Source organism: Phyllostomus discolor, chromosome 1, assembly GCF_004126475.2.
Source record: "Phyllostomus discolor isolate MPI-MPIP mPhyDis1 chromosome 1, mPhyDis1.pri.v3, whole genome shotgun sequence".
Classification (NCBI taxonomy): Eukaryota; Metazoa; Chordata; class Mammalia; order Chiroptera; family Phyllostomidae; genus Phyllostomus; species Phyllostomus discolor.
The window spans coordinates 58241828-58254167 of NC_040903.2; the positions used below are offsets into that span (position 1 = coordinate 58241828).

At 43.3% G+C, this 12340-nt stretch overlaps 1 protein-coding gene across 6 annotated transcripts in view; it reads left to right on the forward strand.

The window, feature by feature from the left end:
* Positions 1 to 6415: 6415 nt before the first annotated feature.
* The window catches only part of ARHGAP21 (Rho GTPase activating protein 21), a 133272-nt gene continuing 127347 nt past the window's right edge, over positions 6416 to 12340 (forward strand). For 4 of the 6 annotated variants that reach the window (XM_036023163.1, XM_028505400.2, XM_028505398.2 and 1 more), the window contains exon 1: positions 6422 to 6587. In XM_036023163.1, coding sequence (XP_035879056.1) covers positions 6510 to 6587 — 78 coding nt within the window. In that variant the 5' untranslated portion in view covers positions 6422 to 6509. Of the gene's footprint in view, positions 6588 to 12340 lie in introns of all 6 variants that reach the window. The other 2 variants (XM_028505397.2, XM_028505401.2) reach the window with 2 other exon arrangements.

Consider the following 12340-nt stretch of genomic DNA (forward strand, 5'->3'; position numbering starts at 1 on the left):
AGTCCAGAGAAGGAAAAGACCACAATGAACTGAGGGCAGAGAAAGTATTTAAGAGTATCTGTTGTGTGTGGCACTTTGCTGGGGACTGTATATATTGAATTAAGTAGTGTCACTATATCTAGATTAGAAATGAATAATTGAAGATAGATAGTAATTATATGGACAGAAATAAGTTGTAAATCTAGCAAATGCAGAGCATTAAATTAGTAAATCATTTACATAATTAATTAAAAAGATGATGAAGGAAGAAAAATTTTAGAAATTTTCTATTGTGGAAAATCAATCCCTTCTCTTGATTACAGTAGTTAAATGCTTTACTAAAGAGGTGAGTTTTCTGTAGCTACTCAATTAAACAAGAAAGCCTTTTTTCCCAAAGAAGTATTAGTAGATAATGTTTTTTTGGTATTATATAAATAATAAATAAAGTTTACACTATTTTACTAAAACCAAAAAATGCTCACTCCTCTGAAGGCCATTGGTCTATGCCTCAGACACATAGTTTTGCAAATGCTTCATCCCATGTTACACATTTCATTTGTAGAATTCTCTGGCAAACACTTATACCTCTTAGAATTGCCAGCTTCTATATTCAGAGTAGAAATCATCCATAGATTATCACAGAATGACATTAGACCAGGGTCTAGGACATTTTGGTTCTATTTCTGGCTTTGACATTTTTCCTTGATAAGGATTCACCAAAACAATATTATCGAGTCACGACAAAGTCAAAACTTACATTTTGAGGGTATAGTTCCCGACTTTAAAAATTTCTTGCCTATATTGTAGAATTAGAGTGTATAAGGTTTTCTTACAGTTGTTATCAATATAGCTGCAGTAATTTTTGAGGCTCTTTCAAGGGGAACTCTAAATTGTTAGATGATTGGAAAGCCACATATATATTAACTATGCTCAAAAGAGAAAAATCAGTAGAATTTCAAAGTAAACAAAGCAAGAATCACTGTTAGCTCTAGAGTATCCATGATATTTGGGATAAAGAAAACTATCAAGATATTAATTGTGAAACCCACAGTTAATTTCAAATCTCTTTTTAGTTGTAATCATCTCCAAACCTATTATTTCACCAAGTTTCTCACTGGAGCGGTCAAGTAGCCATGTGATGTGTAAGTTTGGCTCTTTTTCCTTTCCCTTGCCCTCCCTCTGGTGGAGGTGTTAATGAGTGAAATGCCCAGGATGGGCAGCTCAAGACAACTCTAAGGATTTCTGCCCTGACCTAGTACACCATTAGCCTTCGGACTGGAGAGTGAGTGGCTGATGGATGCCACTTCCCAGAAGCCTAGAGGGTGTCGACTTTAGTCAATTCAGAATTCATTTAAATGAGAACTCACAGTTATCAAAACATTATTATTACTCATACCTTCAAAAAGGAATAGACCTAATTTTTAACTGGGTTTATATGTTCCTAATAAATATCAATAAGATGTTATAAAGAGTAGCATTCCTGTTGCGGAACAAGACAAATTCCTGCTTCAAAATAATACTTTCATCAAAATAATGCTTTTTACCTTTCTAAAGCTCCTTTACCTGTATTATCTCATTTGGTGCTCTCAGGAGGCCAGCAAGGAAGACATACTCTGAGGTCCTAGTAGAGAGCTAGGACCCAGGTTTCTGAAATCTTAATACTGTGCTTTTGTCTTTCTCTATTCAGGTCCCTTAATATACATAAGATTCATAGGATAGCAAATTATTCTAAAGGGTTTTAAAAGCATTCCCAAATTTTAGAACATCGTAATCATACTATTACTGAGCTCAAAGGGTTCCTCGCTTGGGTGTTCTATTCAAGAACAAGAGGTGGTTGTTAGGTAGTTTTATTTACTTGCAGCAAGTAAAGGGGACTGGGGATTCATATCCAAAGCTCTGTCTCCCCAAAGGGAGGCTTAGTCATTGTTTATATACACTATATGGTTAATTACATGTTGATTTCTTCTTTGCAGTTGACTAAACTTATCTTGTTGGGTTGGGTCAAGCTCATCTGGTTTCAGCTGCCTCTGCAAAATACTGTGCTACATTTTAACATTTAGTATGAAGGACCCCAATCTTGAGACCTTTTGTCTTAACAATACCTATCCTAACTCAGGGAAGTTACACATGGTAGTAACTTATAATAATGGTTCTTAAAAACATTCCCAAATACTGTAACATCATACTCACACTGATCCCAGGAGTAGGATTAAATTAGTATTCACAAAGCACAATAATTAGCGTATATTAAACTAAGTATTAGCTGTTGTTATTAAAAGCCATGTTAGAGGTAGTACAGCTGTGAAGAAACCATGAACTCTGAAACAGACTCCCTGAGATTGAATCCTGGCTCTGCACACCTATCTCACTGAGTTGTGTATAAGCTTTTCAAGGAATACCTAACACAAAGACAGTGCTATATGGGTGGTAGTTACTATTATTATTTGGTAGCTCTAGTATATATACATATAATAATTTGCCCTAAGTCATATGGAAAATAATGAGCTAGACTGAAATCTAGATCACCTACCTTTTGTAAAAATGTCTATGTTATGCTTTTTCACAATTCCTAAAATGTGTTTTACCTCCTTTTCATGTCATGAAATTTATATTTACTCTCCTTTACCAAGCTGAAAATCCTTTTTAAATTCAACACTTATAAAAATCTTAACCCTAAATGTCCTTGACTGTTAGGTTATTTAGTTTATGCTACACATGCTCATTGGCATTTGTAAGGAGCTGTTTGTGCTTAAAATTGTTTTTCCTTCTAGACATATTCTGTAAGTTCAGGCATATTCTGTAAGCCCACTAGAGGTCTGCTACTTGAAACCTGCATTTCTCTTCATTTCTTGTTGATTTACTCAACAGTATCTAGAACTGGATACTGCTAAAACCCAGTGGGCTGTTCAGTAAATTACCAACTGACTGTCATTCCCTCTAGTTTATTCTATTTTTTGTCTTTGTTATTGGCTTAGTTTCATCAGGGGTTGTCAAGAACATGCATGTTTGATCATATAAAAAAGATCTAGTCAAAGAGTTTCCTCTAGTTGAGGCTGAGGATTTAGTTGTATATTCTAAATATTTGGCACATTCCACTCTCAGGAAGGACTAAAAACTAAGGAACAGGTATTCAGGCTCCGGGGAGTGTTTTTAGTTTTTGTTTGTCCCCCCCCCCCCCCATCATCAAGAAGGCAGCGGGCAGGGTGAGGCGTGGAAAGGATGGGAGTGGAGTGGGAAGGTGTCTCTAAATCCTCTCGGGATAGTCTGGTAAGAAGAAAACGTAAACAGACTCCATAGCTTTTTGGTTTTGTTCCTCTTTTCTCCCTCAGGATGGTGGTGGCGGCGGCGGATCAGACACAATAGGTGGCAGTACCCCCGCCTGAGTGCGGATTAAAATGACCCTCAACAGCACCAGCAGGAGGAATGGGAAACGGAGGAGGGGTGCGCATGGGAAAGGGCGAAGATGAAAGCAACAAGGTGACAAACGCCGCCTCTTCCGCACGGGCTGAAGACGGGAGCTGCGAAGATGCCCCTTCGAAGGCAGGGTGGGAAGGGGAGATAGAGGGGCGGTGGCTTTTCCTTTTGGAGGGCGGGACAAAGGGTGGAGGGAAGCCTGAGTCAGCAGCTCCTGACTGGCTCCTGCTGTCTCGACGCGTCTCCCGATTGGGCTGTTTGCAGCGGGAGATATTCTGAGGCCCGGCGGGGCGGGGTAAGCCGCCAGGGGTCGTTGGCGAGGCCTGGGAATTGGATAGCGGAGGGGTCGCAGTGGTGCTTAGAGCCCGGAGACGCTGTGACTTGTAGTGTGGAACAGCGCATCTACCTTTCCTCCGTTCCGCCTGCAGCGCTGAATTCGTTCTGCTGCTCTGGAGATTTGAAAAGGGGAAAAATTGAATGAATAACGCTTCGCTGCTACCCTCTTCCCCTGTTTCCAGAAGCTGTTTTGCCTTTGGGTTTGAAAAGACACTCCCTTATCTTAAAGTCCCTCAGCGTCTGGCAGCCTCTTTCCCCTCCCACTGCGAAAAAGTGGCAAAAATTCACCAAGACTTGTCCCCCTCAGTCTGGGACCTGTGATACCTCACTTCTGCATATCTAGCTATATACCTGCACCCACTCTCCGGCTCTGACGCTGAGCACGGAGTCTCTTCCCAGTAGAAAGATCTGTTCCTGGCCGCTCCCGCTCAGCGTTCAGATCAGAGAAGGCGGGGAAGGTTTTGTTTGTGTCCGGACTTAAGGGTAGTACCGGGGGTTGGGCACTGAGGACTTGTAGGTCTCGAGATACAGTGGGAAGGCGGTGGCGAGCAACTCCCCCCCTCGCCCCCCAGGCTAATCCTCCTTCTCCAGCGTTGGTTCCCGGGACCGAATTATTCAAGACAGAAAATATTCAGCCCCAGAGCCTCCCCTGGGGAGGGGAGGGGAAGGAGGTGGAGTGGGAGGAGGTGGATCCAGGGAGGAAGAAGCGAGAAATCCGCCCCCGGGAAACAGCTCAGCGCGACCACGGAGCAAGGCACTTCTGTCACTTGGCGATCGCGGGCGCTCCAGCGCGGCCCCGGCCCGGCCCCGCGAGGCGAGGGGAGAGTCCGGCGGCCGCCGCCCCGCCCCACGCCCTCCCGCGGCGGCCGAGAGCCCGGGGCCGGCCGGGACAGGTCGCGGCGGTGTTTGGGAGCGGCCGGCCGGGGGCGGCGGCCTCGGAGCGCAGCGGCAGCGCCAGGTCGTCGTCCGGCTGGGACGAGCTCGCGCTAGGCTTGCTGGGCGCGCTGTCCTGGAGCCTGGTAATCCCTTGAGGATCCACTAGCCCGCTTCCTCCGGTGCGTTTCTGTTGATTTTCCGCCTTAGCCGAGAGGGTGCAGAACTTGCGGGCGAAGAGTCCTGCTCGCCGCGGGTTCCTTCCCTTCGCGCCACCTCGGACCAACCCGCCCGGTCGGCCCTGGCGCGTGGCCGGAGGGAAGCCCACGGCAGGCGCCCGGTGGGGGCGGAGGGCCCGCACCCGCGTGTGCGGAGCGAGAGAGAGCGGGAGGGAGGAGGGAAGGGCACAAAGGCCGGCGGCGGGCGCCGGGGTCCGGCCGATGGCCGTGGAGGAGGGGCGCCTCCCGGTTGCTCATGAATATTAACCGAGCCTGCGGCCTAGCGCGTCCCGGCGGGGCCAGGCGCCCGGCCCGCGTCCCCGCTCCTGTTCGCCGCCGAGCCCAGCGGGCGGGAAGGCTGAGCCCCTAGCTTTTTGTCTTTTCCCCACCGGCTTCCCTACACCTTTTTCAAAGTACATATTTGGGCCGCCCTTTGCCTGAGATCGAGATCACCGACCCGCCTCTGGAAGGGGCGGAGGAAATCGTGGTAGGTGGGTGGTGGTTTTCTTTTTCCGATTTTTTCCCCCTAGGTGGCCACAGGGAATGGGAAAGATAATGTCGAGTGGTAGTTTGGGGAGCAGCAACTACATAAAAGTTGCTTGAGTTGCAGCTTCATTTAGGTAGCTACGGAATCATGCCCGGGAGAGAGAGCTGCGCCGGAGTCCCGCCCGGCCCCGCGTCGTCCCCACCCAGCTTTGCCGCGGGCCAAGGAAAACAGCCGCCTCCTCGGGGACTCCCGGCCGGGCGCGGGGGCTGGCTGCGGGCGCCTCGAGGCACCCTGCGGGCGCTGGCTGCGTCCGAGGCTGGTTTTTTGGTTTTGTTTTGGAGTGAGTGGGAGGGGAGCGAGGAGGGTTTTTGTAAAGTATTATCCCATTTTAGTCTTGGGGAAAGAAAACTTCCTTTGAGTGTACCTATCTGGGTGATGCGGAAGAACGTTTTACTCCTTCACTTCTGCACAGAAAATACGTGCACTTATTAAATGCACTTGAAAAGGGAATGGTTTTTGTTGAAGGCTGCACAACAGCCAGGCGTCTTTGTCGCAACCACCATGCAATTATGATATTTCTTCTTTCTCCCGACTTACACATTTTTCTCTTTATTCTATTTTATTTTATTTCTAATACGGGAAGCTTATTTCAGCTTTCATTTGTGAGGTTCATCAGCATGGATCGAATTATCTTTCCAGGTGTTGGAAATGGGCACTTGGGGTAGACCTGTGGGCAAGGCTAAGGTCAGCGTCTGGAGAAAGTTCACGCCCTTTAACTTTTCCCCGTTCCAGGAGCGATCTCGTTGGGAACTGACCCTCGTGCCTTCACGACCTACTCAGATTCCAGTTGGACTCGGGAGGAACGGGACTGTTTTCTGCATTTGGCTTCACTAGCCGCCAAGAAGCCTGTCTTTGTTTTTGAAGTCTCTAGAAATGGACGGAGACGGTGCAGTCAGTTGAAGTCCCAAGAAATCATCAGGACATCCTTCAGGGGCTCCATAAAAACATTCCTTCCCTGGCACGTTGTTGCACCAGCCCTGTACGTCCTCGGAGCCTAGTGTGGAATTATTCCCTCCCCCCGGTTTTTTTTTTCTTTTTCTTTCTTTCTTTTTTTTTTTTTTTTTTTTTTTTGCTGTGTGGTGGCATTCCTCCCCCAATGTGGGCTCCAAAGGGTTGGTCCCTTCTTTGTGATTTGAAATGAAATGATGGCCACACGTCGGACTGGTCTGCCTGAGGGAGATGGTGACACACTCAAGGCCCACGGGCCCCCCGCCTGTGAGGTAAGTGCAGAGGCAGCATTCCAGGCCCCCAGTGGCCTGTTTTCATGAGGGTGTCCTCTCTGGGAGCAGGGTACTTGTCACTGGACGTAAGAAGAGGCTTTGGGGGCTTTGAGCTGATTGGTGGGGGCACCCCTGCCTGACCACTAGCAAGGTGGAAGCCTCATTAATTTTTATTTCCAAGAACTACCAGTGATTCCTTTGCAGGAATGTTTTCCTCACTTTGAAATGTCACCATCTTAGTCACCTCTGAGTGGGGAATTCTCCCATTTCAGTTGTCTGGGAATGCCAAAAGTCTGTTTTCCATGGATCCCCATCCTCCAGTATTTTTGGAGTGGGGCTGGTTAGGGGGTGGCTTTGTGAATTATGTATGTGTGTATCCAAGGTTTATTCTCTGAGATGGTGGCAGTTGGTGTGTTTTTTGCACCCGAACCTTCATCTCTCTTTGATACCAATGGGTATCCTGGCTGCTGTTGGTGTGGACCTCTGTTTTGGGTAGAAAAATAAGTGTTTCCTCTTGGCCAGTTTAGGCATAGCCTTGGAAAATGACTTTAAAGAGTTGTAATTCCACCTACCTGAAAAATCTCCTCCCTTTACTGTTCTTTATTTGGCCCTTCCCTTCACTGATCAGAAAACCTGTGAGCTGCTCTGGGGTGGCAGGTGGCTTGCATTGCCTTCAGACCAGCATCTTTGGAAGGGCCCAGATTGTATGCCAGGCTTCCTGAAATTGTTTAAGCAGACAGGATAGAAATCATAGAAGATCCCATTGATTTATGACACCCATATGCCCTGTTGCCTCTCATTATCTTTTTCCCTTATATTTGGATTTTTTCTGTAATGACTATATTGTGTTTAGTTTGTTATCAGTAGTTTCAGTAATCTACTTTCTAAATATATTGAGTATTGTTATTCTTATAAACTTTATTTTTTTAAGATTTTATTTTTATTTATTTTTAGAGAGAGGGGAAGGGAGGGAGAAAGAGAGAGAGAAACATCAATCTGTGGTTGCCTCTCACGTGGCCCCCACCAGGGACCTGGGCTGCAACCTAGGCATGTGCCCTGACTGGGAATCGAACTGGTGACCCTTTGGTTCGCAGCCTGTGCTCAATCCACTGAGCTACACCAGCCAGGCAACATGCTTGTATTTTTACTCAAAGGTTGAAGGTTACTTTAGATAGCAGCAGCATTTCCAAATGAGCTTTCAATCACATTCATTTTGTGTCTTGTAAGTGTTAAATTTTAACGTTGTGGTTGTTGAAACAAGGTCTAATTCTAAGTGTGTGAGTTTTGACATTTTAATAAAAATGAATCAAGTTAAATTTTTGTAAGGCATGCAGAGAATATTGCATCATGCAGTTTACTTCATATTGGATTAGAAAGTTTAAGCAGAAAATAGGTAGGTACAGTAGAATTTATTAGACAGAACTATAGGTTTACAAGTAGAATCAGTGTTTTACTCCTTGACACCTGTAAACACCTGCTTGCAGGTAAAAAACATGATTAAGTATAACACCACAACCTCTGATCATGGTAAACCATAATCACTCCTTGTGGAAGGCCTACCTACAACTTGGTGATTGCTTAATGTGTATTGTAGTTACATAATAATATGTACTGTGGTCCTAAAGCCTTATTTGTCATTGTCTTCTGAATACTTTAATTAACATTCATTTGCATTATATTTGCAAGAACAGTGTTACTTGATTTTTTTTTTTTTTTTGGTCACTTAAAGGGTGTCCTGAAACTGAGAATTTATAATAGACACATCTTGTTCTTGGCTTACAAGGCAGTGTTTCCAGTTGCAAACTTGGCTTTTATTAACAATGACAGTTATGTATTTTTGAAGGGCTGTGAAATTTGTTTTCACTTGGCCCTTGCTGCTGGCATATTTTTAGTCTGGGAATCAAGAAAACACTGTGTTGTCTGTATTTTGCTCATTTAAAGACTATATACATACCTGAGTTTGTATTAAACTAAGGTATTATTGGTCTTTTAATGAATAGGTAGATGAGTTGCTCCTGGAATGCTTTGAGTATCAACTTTGGGTTGATAAATACTAAAGTCTTTGAACACCATGTTTAATTTTGGTGCTTAATTTTATCCAGAAGTATTACATTCTAGAGTAGTACTCTCATTATTTAGAAACTTTGAAAAAAACCAATAGCTAGGTTCTAAATGTGTATTTGAATAATAAATTTGTGTTTTTACCTAACCAAGAGGTGAGCATATGTATTAATGTTAATCAGCCAAAAAACTTAACTTTGTAGAACAGAAGAAATCTATATAGTGAGTTAATAGGATTCACTGTTTCATGGCTTACCTAATTAGCTAACTCCACCTTTTATGAATAAGATTTGTGGCTTTGTTGAAAAATGATCAAAAGTTTCTTGTTCATTTTAAGAATCAGAATCAAACTCTGTTCATATGTGAATAAATGTGGGCACTCCTCCCCGAGAATATACTGGAAGGTTAAAAAACAAATAGCAATCTTCTTATGTAATAAAGAACTGTGACAGTCTAGTAGAATACATCTAGATTGGCATTATACAGTGAGGATGACACACGATGTTCATACAAAATTATATACTTTGCACAGTGAAAGATGTATTTTTCAAAATTGGTTTCGCTTAATCTGAGTCAGGTGAGTGTTTTTTGGCAGGGCGTGTGTATACAGTTTGATCTATAAAATATTCTGACACCTAGCTTTGAGTGACTTGGCTCACAGTGACTTTGTGTGGACTCTGAGTCCTCTGATATTCTCTCACCCTTTCATATCATATAGTATTTGTCCTTTGAGGTTCACTTGCTTTTTCTTTTTCTTTTCTTTCTTTTTTTTTTTAGTTAAAGTTGAAAACTTTGGCTTTCAGTTTTTTAGACCACATCATTTTTCCCATTTATAACATTCATTTTGCTTTTTATCTGTAGTCCATAGTGTTGTCAAGTGTTTAGCACTTCTATTGTCTGTTATTGAAATAAACTTATTTACTAATGCTTATTAATTTATGCTTTGCTTCTTCACCTGGGCTAAGATTATCCTGTGACTAGAATGTATTATAGCTGGCGAAAAACATTTGTTGGTTGATTTTGGAATAATGTAAATAATAAGGTACTTTCTATGCATGAATTCATATGAAAATCCAGTTTTGTTTTTCTTTCTGGAATACACACTATACACTTTGCTCTTATCCCAGATTCCCTTGTTCCCTGCTTACCCCCTCAATACCTCACCCCCTTACTCTTTTTTTTCTTTCTTTTAGGGTTCTTCTTCCTCTGCTGCCCTCTTCATGTTGGTTTTAAACAGAGCCAGGCCCTCCCAGTTAATCTGTTCTCTTTTCTCATTTCCTGGGTTTTATTTTACACTCTCCCATGGCTTTAATTTCTATGCCAGTGATTCCAAATTTACAACTCTATTTCAGATTTTATGGTTTGTTTCTAGACCTATATACCCAATTGTTGTGTACTTGTTTTGTTTTGTTTTGTTTTGGATAGCCCACAGGCATTTCAAACTCGATAAATTGTTCCCCTACTATCAACCTGTGTTTCTTCTATTTAGTGAGTAGCGCCATTATCTCCTTATTTGTCCAGGTCAAAAACTAGGTTATCATCCCTGGCTCATCTCACTCCTTCCTGCTATCCAAAGTCCTATTGAGGGCACATTCCAAATCCCACTGTCGCCACCCGAGTTCAGATCAGCTGTATCTCCATGATAGACCCCGGGCCAGGCTTGTCTTCCATCACTCTGTCCGTGCCACAGACTACTCCTCCTGCAACAGAAAGCTGATTATTGCATTACCCTGCATAAAACAATTTTCTGGTTCCCCATTGCCTTGGGAATAAAGTTCAAACTCCTGAGAAGTCTTAAAGGACAGTGACAGTCTGGCCTGCCCATGTCCTGTCTCATTTGTTTCCTCTTTCTGAATGTCCTACACAAAGCTGCTTTCAGTTTCCCTGGGGACATTCGTGTCTCTTCACTTCAGGTCCTTATAAGAGGTCCTAATAAATGCTGCTTTCCTTCACCCTTCCTTCAGTCTCCCCTCCTCTGCCTCCACTCCTCCCAGGCTGATTTTTACTCATCATTTTTGTCTTGTCTTCAGCATTACTTCCCTAGGAAAAGCCTTCCCTGACCTTCCAAGGTTGGATTAGTTGCCCCTAGTGCATTATCTCAAAGCACCCTGTACTTTGTTAGGAATAGCACTTAAAAGTTTATTATCCGTATTCTGGATTGCAGGCTCCATAAGAATAGGAACCATGTTTGTTTCTATAGCAGTTAGTACATAGTAGATGTTCAATAAATATTGTTGAATGAATGAATGGATATATAGGAAAGGCCTTAATTTCTGTGAAATGTTCACTTAGATTTCAGTACACTATAGTGTCTTGTTTACCCTCTTACCTCATTGTTACCCTCTTACCTCATTGTTTCCTCCTTCTTAGTCTCTTTGAAGTTTCTTCAGCTTCCTGACCTGTTAAATCTTCATATACGTCAGGCTTCAGTTTGACACTCGTTTCTTCTTGCTATACCTAGTGTCATGATTTTAAATATCAAGTGTAAACTGCTCATTCATGTATGTATATAAATACACATATATTTGTATGTGTGAGTATGTATGTGCATTTCCACCCTGACCTATCCCTTGAATTTAGGTTTCTGTATCCAACTGACCTGACCGATCAAAGTCTTCTTGGATATTAAGGATACATATCCAAAACCAAATTCCTGCTTCTCTACATCCATTCCCTCAGGTCGCTTTCCCAGTTCGCTCCTTCTACAGTCCTCATCTTATGCAATAGTAATCTCACCCTTCCAGGCCAGGCATTTGGGAGTGATCTTTGATCTCTTATTTTTTTTAGGCATAACATGCAAATCTGGTTGACTCGTCTCTCAGCCTCAGTGCCTGCCAGACTAGAGTCTGTTCCTCACACAGTAATCAGAGTGGACCTTTTATAAAACGGATCATGTCACTTCTTTGCTCAGATTCCTCGAATGGCTTGTCATTTGCCCCAGGATAAAAGCCAAAGTTCTGACTGCCCAGCAAAGCCCTATATGGTCCCGCCTCCCCCCTCCCTGATCTTACCTTCTGTTACCCTCACCCTCCTCACTCTGTACTGGCCTTTCTGGACTCTGGCTCTTGGGCACACACACACAGCACATGCCATTCCCCAGAGCATTTCCACTTGCTGTACCCTCTGCTTGCAACATCCCCTACCCCAAGGTGTCCTCACAGCTGGCTTGCTTGTCTGCTTCTGATTTTGCTTAGAGAGCACCTCCTGAGTGAAGCCTTTACTGGCCATTCTGTTTATTGAATATGTCTCCCCTGCTCCTGTGACAAGACCTGCCCTCTCCTTGCTTTATTTTTGTCAGAGGCATGTAATCTCCATCTGACGTGCTTATCCTCATTTTGCTTATTTATTTGGACAGGTAATGTATCTAGAACATAAGTGTGAAGTGTAGTTTGTGTCCATAATGTATTAATACTTCTTATGCCTAGAGGAATACTTAGTACATTGTAGGTCCTCAGTTATTTTTTTTTCCAGTGAATGAATGAAATGGGGACTAAGAAACACTGTAAAGTGTTACTGAGTGTGTAATATGTGAGTACTTAATTTATATAAAAATATGTAGAGTGTGAACTATATGTTCTTTCTTAGACCTGTATTTCTAGTAGCACTGCTGTTAACAGTTTCGGTGCCTTTTTTTTTTTTTTTTCCATCTTTTTTACCTTTGGGAAGCTGGTAACCAAGTAACAGTAACCAAG